This window comes from Schistocerca americana, chromosome 7 (genome assembly GCF_021461395.2).
Source record: "Schistocerca americana isolate TAMUIC-IGC-003095 chromosome 7, iqSchAmer2.1, whole genome shotgun sequence".
In the NCBI taxonomy this organism is placed as follows: Eukaryota; Metazoa; Arthropoda; class Insecta; order Orthoptera; family Acrididae; genus Schistocerca; species Schistocerca americana.
In genome coordinates this window covers 441,427,517-441,440,858 of record NC_060125.1, presented here as the reverse complement: position 1 = coordinate 441,440,858, position 13,342 = coordinate 441,427,517, and the positions used below count along the sequence as shown (strand labels likewise).

The 13,342-nt window shown below is 42.1% G+C and overlaps 1 protein-coding gene across 1 annotated transcript in view; it reads left to right on the top strand.

Moving 5' to 3' along the window:
• Positions 1-11,698, top strand: part of LOC124621857 — a 28,874-nt gene extending 17,176 nt beyond the window's left edge. Inside the window, exon 2 of the mRNA XM_047147311.1 lies at positions 8,087-11,698. Coding sequence (XP_047003267.1) covers positions 8,087-8,398 — 312 coding nt within the window. The 3' untranslated portion in view covers positions 8,399-11,698. The remainder of the gene's footprint in view (positions 1-8,086) is intronic.
• The last annotated feature ends 1,644 nt before the right edge of the window (positions 11,699-13,342 follow it).

The window sequence follows — 13,342 nt, the reverse complement described above, 5'->3', positions numbered from 1 at the left end:
AGTAACATTTGTGAAAATCATAAAAATCAGTGTTGAAAAAAGTTCTAAGCATGTATGGGATAAAGCTCTCCTTATGCACACTCCTAGATATGTAATGGATTTGACTGATTCCAGTGATTGTTCGACAATCGTGTAACCACACAAGCGGTCTTCCCGCATTTTTACGTGCAGTACGTTAGATCTTTCTATGCTGAAGGCCGGCTGTCAACCCCTCGTCTTCAAACCAACATCCATTCTGGGTTAGTCATGAAGTCTTTATCACCTCACAATTAAATCAAGCTGCGACCGTGGAACGTGGTGAAGGTGTTAGTCATCCTCTACGTAAAGTGATGAGGAAAACATTATGACCACCTGCTTAACAGCTTGTTTGTCCGTCTTTGGAACAAAATACACCACTGATTCTGCGTGTCAGGGATCGGACAGTGTTGGTAGGTTTGCGGAGATATGTAGCATTAGATGTCTACGTGCAGGTCACGCAATTCGCGTAAATAACGGGCCGCTGATTTGCGTACAAGGCGATTGCGCCCGGTAGCGAAATAGATGGGCTCCGTAGGATTTACATCAGGCGAATTTGGTCGCCGAGACATCAATGTGAGTTCACTATAATGCTCCTCAAACCACTGTAGCACGTTTCTGTCTCCGAGACACGGACAATTATACTGCTGACCGCAAGATAACGTCGCCGTTGGGGAAGACACAAAGCATGAAGGGATGCAGGTGGTTCGCAGCTGCCAGCGTGTCTTCTATTACTACCACAGGTCCCATGTAAGCGCAGGAGAATGTCTCCCATAGCATAATACTGCTCTCACCAACCTCCGTCCGTGGCGCGCTGCACGTTTCGAACCGCCCTTCACCTCGGTGACGCCGTTTGCGGAGACGACCAACGACCGAGAGTAGCAAAAATGTGATTCACCCAAAGAGCCGACACATTTCCCTGGATCGACGGTCGAGTCCCGATAGTCCCGTACCCACTGCAGTCGTAATTAACGATATCGCTGGGTCAACGTGTGAACACGTAGGGGTAGTCTGCTGCGGAGCTCCATGTTCAACAATGTACGATGAACAGTGTGCTCCGAAACACTTTTGCGTGCACCAGCATTGTACTCTTTCGGCAGAGATGCCACAGATCACCATCTATCCTACTTTGCAGAGCAGACAAATCTCTGAATCCCACGTTCTGTGAAGAGTCGCGGACGTCCAACCATTTAGTGTCTAGTGGTAATTTCGCTGTCCTATCTCTTTCCGCAGAAACTCACGACAGTAGCACGTGAAAATTCGACCAGCTTCGCCTTTTTCGAGATACTCATTCACAGGTTCCGCGCAGTAATAATCTGCCATTTGTCAGAATCGTTAATCTCAATGGATTTCTCCATCTGTAACCCATATGGTCGCTAGGATGATCCCCGTCCGTGTCTGCTCCGCTTACATACTTTTGCTATCGCGAAACGTGCCTGCAACTCTACCAGGCGGCAGTGGTCATAATGTTTTGACTGATCACCGTATTCACCATTCAGTGAGATTATTTTTCTGTACGATGGAAAACATAGCGGAGACCCTGGGTCTTAGTTTCGATCGTTAAGAGCACGTTCCACCTAGAGTCACCTCCTCCGTCATTCTGGGAGTACGTGCCATACAGTGGTTTCTTCGCCCGAGTAAAGAATAATAAATCACTAGGTGTCATACGAAGAAAATACGGGGCTGGAGCGGGGTGGGGGTATGGGCAGAATTTGATAGTCCAAAGAAGCAGCATGTGTGAATGTGCCCGGTAAAAAATGAGATGGGGCATTGTCGTGGACCGAGAACAACACCCTGTCCAACTGGTTCCCGCGACGCTTTGCCTTCAACGCCTCCCGTAATCTCGTCAGGAGGTTGATCACTAACACCGTCATCTTTCCTTGGGCCTCCCTCTTTTTCGGCGGTGGTGAATACACTTATTTCCACTGCTTGCTTTGCTACTTTAACTCTGGTCATAGCGATACACCCACAAAGCATCCGTGGTGATTCAGGGACTAAAGAAGCCTTCTGGATTGGCCTGACTCCGTTGCAACATTTCCACAGCTCATTCAGTTCTGCAGGTTTTTCATGATTATGAACAGCCGCGAAACCCAACTGGCGGCGATGTCTGTCGTGTTGAAAAGGTCGTGCAAGATTTTGGAAATCAAACCATGACTGATATTCACCTTTTCCACTAACTCTGCGTTTATGATACGCCCCTCCTCAAGCACCAGGGCTTTGACTTCTCTTGACGTTTCCTGTTCTTGGTTATATCGACTCGTTGTAGGGATGGGAAATACCTCTCGATTAAAGCCGACACCGGTGTTTTAGTTCAAAGTAACCGGTATTTTTTGGTCTAGGCTATAACATGTACTTTTTACTACTAACGGGATAAAAATACCGAAACATAAATTAACCATAGCAGCAGTGCTAAAATTTTTGATTTTTAAATAAACCTTTTTTAAAAAAGAAGATTTTTATGTGTAAAACTTTCAGTACTTTGAAAATTGCGTTATTATAGAAAATGTGAAAAGCGATCAGTGCTATTTTAATAACAGTACCGACAGGAACGAGCAGTAGACACATGGCACAAGAATATGTATTAGTGGACAACAATATTACTGCACTTGGGGGGTGAGGGCACTTTGGTCGGATTATCGTGAGTTTGTATCGTGTTATTTCACGCAGAGATGCTGAAACACTTGATTGTATACACATAACCGTCTTGTAAGCATTCACAGCGCGACGCCTTTTCCTTCGTCACCACCGTACTTGCTCACTGTGACTTCACCGCGTGTTACCGGTAGCGGCCACGGTAGGCTAGGTGCAGCAATATCGTGGTCGAGTAACACAGCACTGATGAGGCAACAGCGCTCTTGTTGGACGAACTACGTTGTCAGTGTTACCGGTGTGATAGCTGCACGGGACGCCTCGATGGTTTCTCGTAGCTCATTCAGTGTAGCTGGCTTCTGTTGATAAACTTCACGTTTCAACGTTCCACATAGGTAGAAGTCAAGAGATGTAAGTTCTGGAGACCATGCTGGGTACTCAACAGTTGCTCTTCGATTTCTTCATCACCCGCATAGATTTTCATCCAATTTGGTTTGACGTCTCTGTGGTAGTGAGGCGGAGCGCCATATTGTTGTAAGTAAAATCTTTCATTCCCAAGCACCTCTCGGATGGCAGGTAAAATCGATGTTTGCTGTATATGAAGATACCTCACCAGTTACGGTACCTTCAAAGAAGAATGGGCCAATCAGACCACGCGATGACAGACAATGCCACACGTTAACACCTAATAGATTAATAATATGTTCGTTCACGTGAACATGAGGATGTTCAGAGTTCAGTACACGTAGATGCGGCGATTTACAGTACTGTTCAGTTTGAATTACGCCTCGTCAGACAAGATTACCATTTCTGCAAACCGTTCATCCTCGCGAAGCGTAACTTCAAACCATTTGCAGTACTCCATCCTTCTATACGGGTCGGCCTCGTTCACAGCGTCCTGTGATCTCAGAATGTTCACTTTCCACTTTGCAGCCTTCGGAATTAGTCTGCGCTTGATCGGCTTACCCCACTTTCACGTGTACCCTACTTCACAGATTTTTGAGATGATCTAGTAAAATGTTGCAACGCTGCAGCGCTGGAAGCTGGACTTGTTGATGTTTTTGGTCAGCCAGACTTTTCCTTATGCACATACTGAACAGTACCGTCAGCTTCAAATTTATCGCTAGTACGAAAAATTGTTGTATGTGTTGGTGACTGGATTCCATACACATTCCGCCATTGCTGTTGTGCCTCCATCATGTTTTCGTACTTCCTGTACCACTTCAATACGGTCTAGCATTGCTCAGACGACAGTCGTACTTCATTCATTGCTGCATTGTCATCTGGAAAACGTGCACCAAGATCAGTTGAGAAAACAATGGACTACTCTGCTGCTCTTTGTTCCAAAGATATTAACTATCAAAGAAAGTCTACATTTTTCTGGGCCTGTCTGTAGTACAGTGTGGCATCGCAGGGAGCGCTGAACAACGTGTCACAGCCTTACTATGTATAATCTCTCCCTTTGATTAAAACTTGATGATTTTCCCTCTTAGTGTCGGTGTAGAGCACTTTGAGACAAGAAAGTTTTCGCCGTCTGTGATACTGAATGGCGCACCCTCAGTACCCCAAACAAACTCCGTGTTATCGAGGAGACAACAAATGTGTGGCGGTCATCCATGCGAGCTACTCGCAAGGACTCAGTTGTCCTTTGCTGGCTCCGCAACGGCCATACTTTGCTGACCTCCTCCGTCACGAGGCTCCACCTTGGTGTCGCTGTGGCACCCATATAACTGTCGTTCACCAATGGACTGCCCAATTTCAGCCCCTCTATGGCGAAATGTTAACCTTCCCAAAACCCTGCCTACGGTGTTGGGCGACCATGCGAAAATGGCTGATTTAGTTTTACGTTTATTCGTTAGGGTGGTTCTTATCATACCATCTAAGGTTGGGTGTCTGGCATCCTCTCCCAGGCCACCAACCTCCCTCCCCTTTACCTCTTCATCACTTTTACTTTGGATTTTGTTTGCCTTGTTGTTCGTCTACATCTGCATCTACTTATATACTCCGCAATCCACCATACGGTGCGTGGCGGAGGGTACCTCGTACCACAACTAGCATCTTCTCTCCCTGTTCCACTCCCAAACAGAACGAGGGAAAAATGACTGCCTATATGCCTCTGTACGAGCCCTAATCTCTCTTATCTTGTCTTTGTGGTCTTTCCGCGAAATATAAGTTGAAGCGGTAAAATTGTAATGCAGTCAGCCTCAAATGCTGGTTCTCTAAATTTCCTCAGTAGCGATTTACGAAAATAACGCCTCCTTTTCTCTAGAGACTCCCACCCGAGTTCCTGAAGCATTTCCGTAACACTCGCGTGATGATCAAACCTACCAGTAACAAATCTAGCAGCCCGCCTCTGAATTGCTTCTATGTCATCCCTCAATCCGACCTGACAGGGATCCCAAACGCTCGAGCAGTACTCACGAATAGGTCGTATTAGTGTTTTATAAGCGTTCTCCTTTACAGATGAACCACATCTTCCCAAAATTCTACCAATGAACCGAAGACGACTATCCGCCTTCCCCACAACTGCCGTTACATGCTTGTCCCACTTCATATCGCGCTGCAATGTTACGCCAAAATATTTAATCGACGTGACTGTGTCAAGCGCTACACTACTAATGGAGTATTCAAACATTACGGGATTCTTTTTCCTATTCATCTGCATTAATTTACATTTATCTATATTTAGAGTTAGCTGCCATTCTTTACACCAATCACAAATCCTGTCCAGGTCATCTTGTATCCTCCTACAGTCACTCAACGACGACACCTTCCCATACACCACAGTATTATCAGCTAACAGCCGCACATTGCTATCCACCCTATCCAAAAGATCATTTATGTAGATAGAAAACAACAGCGGACCTACCACACTTCCCTGGGGCACTCCAGATGATACCCTCACCTCCGATGAATACTCACCATCAAGGACAACGTACTGGGTTCATCTTTTCCCTGTGTGTTCTTCTCGCCTTGTATTTTAAGCTGGCGATTTTAGTATGTTGCAGAGTGGCTGGCTCATCCTTTTTATCCTTGTGAGCAGCCAGCCCAAGCCATCTGCTATATGATTTTAATACCTTCCTCTAACCTTTTCTTGTACGTTTCCCCCTTTGGTTCGGTTCTTTCGTTTTCTATTTTGGTGTGTTTCCCCGTTAGTTTTACCCCCTTTACCTCCCCAACACCTTTGTTTTTAGTTGTTTTACGAAAGGCTATTTACAATTTGTACAGAAAGCAGATGGCAGTTATAAGAGTCGAGGGACACGAAAGGGAAACAGTGGTTGGGAAGGGAGTGAGACAGGGTTGTAGCCTCTATGCGATGTTATTCAATCTGTATATTTAGCGAGCAGTAAAGGAAACAACAGAAAAATTCGGAGTAGGCATTAAAATCCACGGAGAAGAAACAAAAACTTTGAGGTTCGCCGATGACATTGTGATTCTGTCAGAGACAGCAAAGGACTTGGAAGAGCAGTTGAACGGAATGGACAGTGTCTTGAAAGGAGGATATAAGATGAACATCAACAAAAGCAAAACGAGATAATGGAATGTAGTAAAATTAAGTTGGGTGATACTGAGGGAATTAGATTACTACTTAAAGTAGTAAAGGAGTTTTGCTATTTGGGGAGCAAAATAACTGATGCTGGTCGAAGTAGAGAGGATATAAAATGTAGACTGGCAGTGGTAAGGAAAGCGTTTCTGAAGAAGAGAAATTTGTTAACATCGAGTATAGATTTAAGTGTCAGGAAGTCGTTTCTGAAAGTATTTGTATGGAGTGTAGCCATGTATGGAAGTGAAACGTGGACGATAAATAGTTTGGACAGGAAGAGAATAGAAGCTTTCGGAATGTGCTACAGAAGAATGCTGAAGATTAGATGGGTAGATCACATAACTAATGAGGAGGTATTGAATAGAATTGGGGAGAAGAGGAGTTTGTGGCACAACTTGACAAGAAGAAGGGACCGGTTGGTAGGACATGTTCTGAGGCATCAAGGGATCACAAAGTTAGCATTGGAGGGTAGCGTGGAGGGTAAAAATCGTAGAGGGGAGATGAATACACTAACACGGGAACCTCCCCATCGCACCTCCCTCAGATTTAGTTATAAGTTGGCACAGTGGACAGGCCTTGAAAAACTGAACACAGATCAATCAAGAAAACAGGAAGAAGTTGTGTGGAACTATGAAAAAAATAAGCAAAATATACAAACTGAGTAGTCCATGTGCAAGATATGCAACATCAATGATAGCCTGAGCTCAGGAGCGTTGTGGTCCCGTGGTTAGCTTGAGCAGCTGCGGAACGAGATGTCCTTGGTTCGAGTCTTCCCTGGAGTGAACATTTTACATTCCTTATTTTCGCAAAGTTATAATCTGTCCATTCGTTCATTGACGTCTCTGTTCACTGTAATAAGTTTAGTGTCTGTGTTTTGCGACCGCACAGCAAAACCGTGCGATTAGTAGACGAAAGGACGTGCCTCTCCAATGGGAACCAAAAACATTTGATCGCAAGGTCATAGGTCAACCGATTCCTCCACAGGAAAACACGTCTAATATATTCTATACGACACTGGTGACGGCATGTGCGTCACATGACAGGAATATGTTGTCTACCCACCTAACTTTTACACTTGGCGAATGGGTAAAAAGATTCTTCTAACTTGCCCCATTTTGGTTTTCTTGTGGATGTGATAATCACTCCCAAAAAAGTGATCGCATCGGACGGACGGACGGACAGATAATAATTGTCTGAAAATAAAAAGTTAAACTTTACACCAGATGGAAGACTTGAACCAAGGACCTCCCATTCCGCAGCTGCTCACGCTAACCACGGGTCCACGGCGCTCCTGAGACCACACTGTCCTTGATGTTGCCTATGTTGCGCATGGACTAGTCAGTTTGTATATTATGCTTATTTTTTTCATAGTTCCACACAACTTCTTCCTGTTTTCTCGATTGATCTGTGTTCAGTTTTTCAAGGCCTATCCACTGTGGCAACTTATAACTAAATCTGGGGGGGGGGGGGGGGGTGCGATGGGGAGGTTCCCTTGTAAGCAGATTCAGCAGGATGTAGGTTGCAGTAAGTACTGGGATATGAAGAAGCTTGCACATGATAGAGTAGCATGGAGAGCTGCATCAAACCAGTCTCAGGACTGAAGACCACAACAACAACAACAAATGGTTCAAATGGCTCTGAGCACTATGGGACTTAACTTCTAAGGTCTTCAGTTCCCTAGAACTTAGAACTACTTAAACCTAACTAACCTAAGGACATCACACACATCCATGCCCGTGGTAGGATTCGAACCTGCGATCGTAGCGGTCACGCGGTTCCAGATTGTAGCGCCTAGAACCGCTCGACCACTTCGGCCGGCCAACAACAACAACCTTGAGACTTGTTTGCTTGTGGAAAAAAGGACGGATTACCTTGTACTTTGGTCCCTTTATACCCGAGCCTAACCAACCAAACTAAGAGCGCCTTCTGCTGTTGCAGGTGAAGGTGTACCGCACGTCGCTGGAGCACTTCGCGGTGGTGTTCCCGCAGAAGAAGGTGTGCCGGCCGCTGGGCGTGGTGAACCTGCGGCACGCGACCGTGTCCCGGCCAGAGGGCGCGCCGCTCGCCTTCAGCGTACGCCACAAGGGCTGCGACGCGGCGGATGCGAGCCTCACGTTCGTGGCGGCGACGGCGCGGGACCTGGACTCGTGGCTGGAGGCGTTCAGCCCCGCCGCCCCCTCGTCCCCCAGTGCAGCGGCCGCCGCCGCCCCCTGCCCCTTGCCTGCCGTCGCCGAGGACGAGGAGTTGTAGTCCGCCCGAGGCATCACCCCACACTACCTGCACTACTCTCGCCCCGGTGCACATCTGACTGCAGCCTGCTCACAACTGGAGAGTCTGCCGAGGTCCTACGTGTCGTCACGTGCGCGGGGATGCCCCGGATAACTCTCTATTGCACGTGAAAGAGTCGTCGTACAACTGATTTCCCTTTCCTTTAGCCCATCTGTGTCGCACGAGAAGAGTGGATCTGTGGCAGAGGGAAGGTAGCTTATGCGAACTGTAGTCAGCCACTCACTTATTGCATTCCTGAGTGTAGGGACCGAGACCCGCAACAGATACACAGCCCAGAGGATTTGGCAAAGTGTGTAGCTTGCCACAATTTTTTCTGCAGTCTTTCTAAATGGGATGTGGTGTATCAGGGACACAAAAAAGAGCACGGAGCTGCGAATTTGTGCAGCAATAATATAATAACTGCAGATTATATCAGACTAAGAAGAGTGAGCAGTTATTTTACAGTGTGAAATTGATGTAACAACAAGGCCACAGACAATATGCATGTGATGATCGAAAATTGAAGGATTATGCAGGGTGCCCCAAAAAATCAGACATACTTTAGGTACAGGATACTTAATCCAAAACACTGAGCATTTGTTCAGTAGATGAGATGTGTTTACAATAGTGAAGATGAGCAAATGCTCACAGCTTTTAAGGTATACATTTTAGAACCCATGTTTATTAGACATTTTCTAGTTAAGGAACCTGTCCCTAAAGTTTGTTGACTTTTTTGGTGTACACTGGATATGCTCCCATCAGGCAATGTCTTATTGGGTACTATTATTGTGTAAATTTTACCAGTGAGATGGTATCTGATTAACTTTCCATACTCTCCATTTGATGAACCACTTAATGGCAGAAACACAAAGAACAAGAACTGTTATCTGATACTGTATCAAAAAAGTTTCAGTACAAAAAATGGTTCAAATGGCTCTGAGCACTATGGGACTTTACTTCTGAGGACATCAGTCCCCTAGAACTTAGAACTACTTAAACCTAACTAACCTAAGGACATCACAAACGTCCATACCCGAGGCAGGATTCGAACCTGCGACTGTATCAGTCTCAGTACAAAAACTGTTATTTTTGTCTGATATTCCCTGTATGTCTCTAAATTTCAGTAAACTGTTCCATTCTCATTGTACAAGTAATCATAGACCTTTATTACATGATCATAAAGGAACACCAAAACTAAATTTAATAGGCCATTTAACTCAACTCAAGAAATGGTAAATACCAAAAATGTTACTGTGGCACTGGAAAACACAGCAAGGGGAAGATTCATGACCTGCACTTCTGTAGTTCTGGTAAGATAATTCGTATATATGTGGTCCTATTGTTCACTCTGTCCCCCACCTCAGGAATGCTCTGAACTGACCTTTTACGAAGTGCTGCGACAAAAAAATCTGAAGGTGGTATAAGGCAGAGTCGTATCTCATTGTTAGTGCAGCAGAGAGGCAGTTACTTCAGATTTCACAATAAGACAAAAATGCTGCAAGTACCTACTGAAGGAGGTTGTAAACTGATTCAAGTGTTTATCAAAGATGTGTGCTTCCATACTGAACTGCATTTGAAACACTGTTCATTTCATTCAGATAAGATTATGTGGATGACATATCTTAAAAATGTGTCTAATGTATCTTGAATTCTGTAAATGGTTCTGAGAAAATGTTTGTCATTAACACTCACTATAGTATATTGTAATATAATCTTATAGCTTCATCCAATTTTCGTGATGTGCAAGTTCCAGATCTTTGAATGGTGAACTTGGCATGTTAGCACTGACAAAGGTCTCCCCCTTTAACTCTTTAGTTGACATTCATTATTAATACCAGCCAATAGAAGTGAAATGATATATTTATTGAAAACCTTTCACAATTTCTGAGAGTAATTTTGAAACAATATGTCTGTGAGTTATTCAGATCAGACCAAATTCCAATCTCATCATCATTTTGCTACTGTAACATTTGACTTAACTTGTGGAGTCCCCAGCATTTTTCAAGTAAAACCTTACAGCAGTGTTAAAAGTTATTTCTGTCAAATGCAAGTTCATGTTAAACAATGCAGTTAATCTGTAACTCTTTGTGCTGACTACGACCAAACCACTAGTAACTCTGATGTAGTGTTTCATTTTGTATAAAATACTCTTGGTACAACACTAAGTTAAATAGTAAAATGATCTATATACTATACATGTATCAGTCAGTACTGTTTATTTTGGAAGTCACTTTTTCATAGATTATACAAAAAGAAATGTATATAGCATTTATATGAGGAGACTAATTTTATAGTTGAAAATCTCCCGACCAAAACAGGTATGTTTTCTATAGGAACAATATTTTCTGTAAATTTTCGACCAATGTAGGTACATTTCTACATGACTGATGTTTTCTCTCTACTAACTTGAGTATATAGGAAGGGTACAGTTATTCTATTGTACATAAACAAATTCTGTAGGTTGATCACATGCATGTTCCTCTGTAAGGTTTCAGACTTCTATTCGAAGGTGAATTCAAGTTACGTTGACAATGCATAAATTGTATAAATTTAATTTGTATGCTATTGGGATGCAACCAAATATCTGATGCTTTCTCACTAATACATATACACTTTTGAACTTCAGTGCAGTTAAGTAATTTTTACAATTTTTTGTAATTTATATTCAGCAATTTTCCACTATCATTTGTGTTTGATGCAGTACTTCATTGCTGTGATTTGTACTGTTTTAGTTTATTAGCACTTCACATGAATACAAACATGTGGTCTGTCTGTGATAATTATTTTTATAGATTATTTATCATTATGTTGAAGTAGTTTTGATATTTCATGTTTCTGTAGCAATCCTCAGTGGGCTGTCTTTCTTTGTGGTGTATGGAATTTCTTGTCTTGCTTGTAATAATGTCATCAGTATTTGATTTTTTGACTGTTATGTGTGAGAGTTATTTCTGCCACTGAAAGTTAAAATTTTGTTAAATTTATGCCAAAGACTATTTTTGTTGTTTATTTATTGACTTCACTGTGTGTTTTGACCTTTAGCAGTCAACTTTATACTTCAGTGAACACTTGAATGTGTGATTGTTTGTGTAATGTGAATTTTATGGTGTATGTCTTATGTTTGTGAAAACTTGTGCTTTTTATTGTGTAATATATGTATCTGTTTGTCATTAAATCTGTATCAAAAACAATTATGTTTTCATTAAACTTTAAATACAGGATTGGAACTCAAATATATGAAAAAATTTCATTGATAACATTTTGTACCTCTGTCCATTCCAAAAGAATCACTATTATTGGATAGCACTGTAAAATGATGTCATTATAACACAGCTGAGATACAGTTGTGTGTACAATTCAAACTGATAAATGTATATAATGGTTTTCTTATTTTTTAAACTAATATTAAAGTAATAATTTCTTTTGAGTTTTCTGTTTGCTATTTTTGTGCCTGATTTGGTGTCTGTTTCAGAAAATCAAACAGTTAAAATAATTAAAAGGAAAGTTAATAATCCTGCTACAGAATTAATATGGTTAACTATGAATACAGCAGAAAGAGCAGACAACTTTTCCCAACTTACCAAATACAATTTGTAGAAATGTACTTTGCGATTAAACAGCACTAAGTGCATTCTCTAACGAGAAGTCATACTTTCCATATGCGCTGTAAATGTATCATACACAATGATCTTGTCACTTATCTAAGTTCTATTGTCAAAGGTATTTCTTAATAAATAATGACTTCGAATACCAAGTTAGCGATTTAGAATACAAAGCACACTGTACACTGGAGTATCAATGCAATATACAGGTGACATATCTGTCAAAAGTCAAAGTATATTGCAGTTTGATGACAACTGTCTCCATTGCACATGTGTCACATTAAAAACTGTTACAGAAGTTGTAATTAATCATTTTTGATTTGCAGAGCATCAATTAAATTACTATAAAACCACCTGAATAGTCGAATGAAGTACAAATAGAATACCTATGACATTTAAATGATGCGAAGAGCATATTACATGCATTACTCTAGGGCCGTCCTTTTGATACATGAAATCGTGCAGCCTCAATGATATAACTGCTTGTTCCATTTTTTTGCAGATGTCACTGCTTTTGAAGGCTCTTCAGAATATAATTAATAAGGGAATTAAACTGAAAATTTGTTTTATTTCTACCACAAACACTATAAGTTGATTAGAAAGTATGCAGATTTACCTCAACTGCAGAAATGGTCCCAGGAAAAGTAACTTAACATACTGCCCTTATTTTAATTCTCTTACATCTAATAGGATAGTATTCTGGGATAACTCCTCACTCAGCAAAGGATTTTCATTGTACAAAAGAAAGTAATTGAACTTATGTTTGGGGTTCATACACATATGTTTTGTAGACATCTCAATAAGCAGCTGGGAACATTAAAACCAATACCTCACATTACATTTATTGACTTGTGTGATTTATTGACATGCTTCTGAGTTTCAGAGTAACAGCATATTCACAAATACAGTCAGGTCTGGTTTGAGAACTTTTTCCACACAAGTGACTTGTCATTTGGGGCTCTTTCTCCTCACTCACTTTCACCTGTGTCAGTTTTCACTCTTAATTGTGGCACACACCGTAGCTGTACAAAAAAAAAGTTTTACTAGGGTGCTCCTTATGCCTCTCAGCTTCGTGCCCTAAGTGGCCACTGCTAATTCTGTTGCATTCTGCACAAAAATCTTGCCACTGGGGCCCGAAACCAGCCCTGAGTACAATACTACAAGGAAAATAGATGTGTTACGTTTTTAAGGAAATCACTCTTATGCAGAGGTGGGTGAAATAAACACTTATAAAACTGATTGACAGTTTATCCATGGAAATAAATTGGTTGCACTTTAATATGTCATAGCAAGGCTAGACATTCTACATTGGACTTTCTGGTGGGTG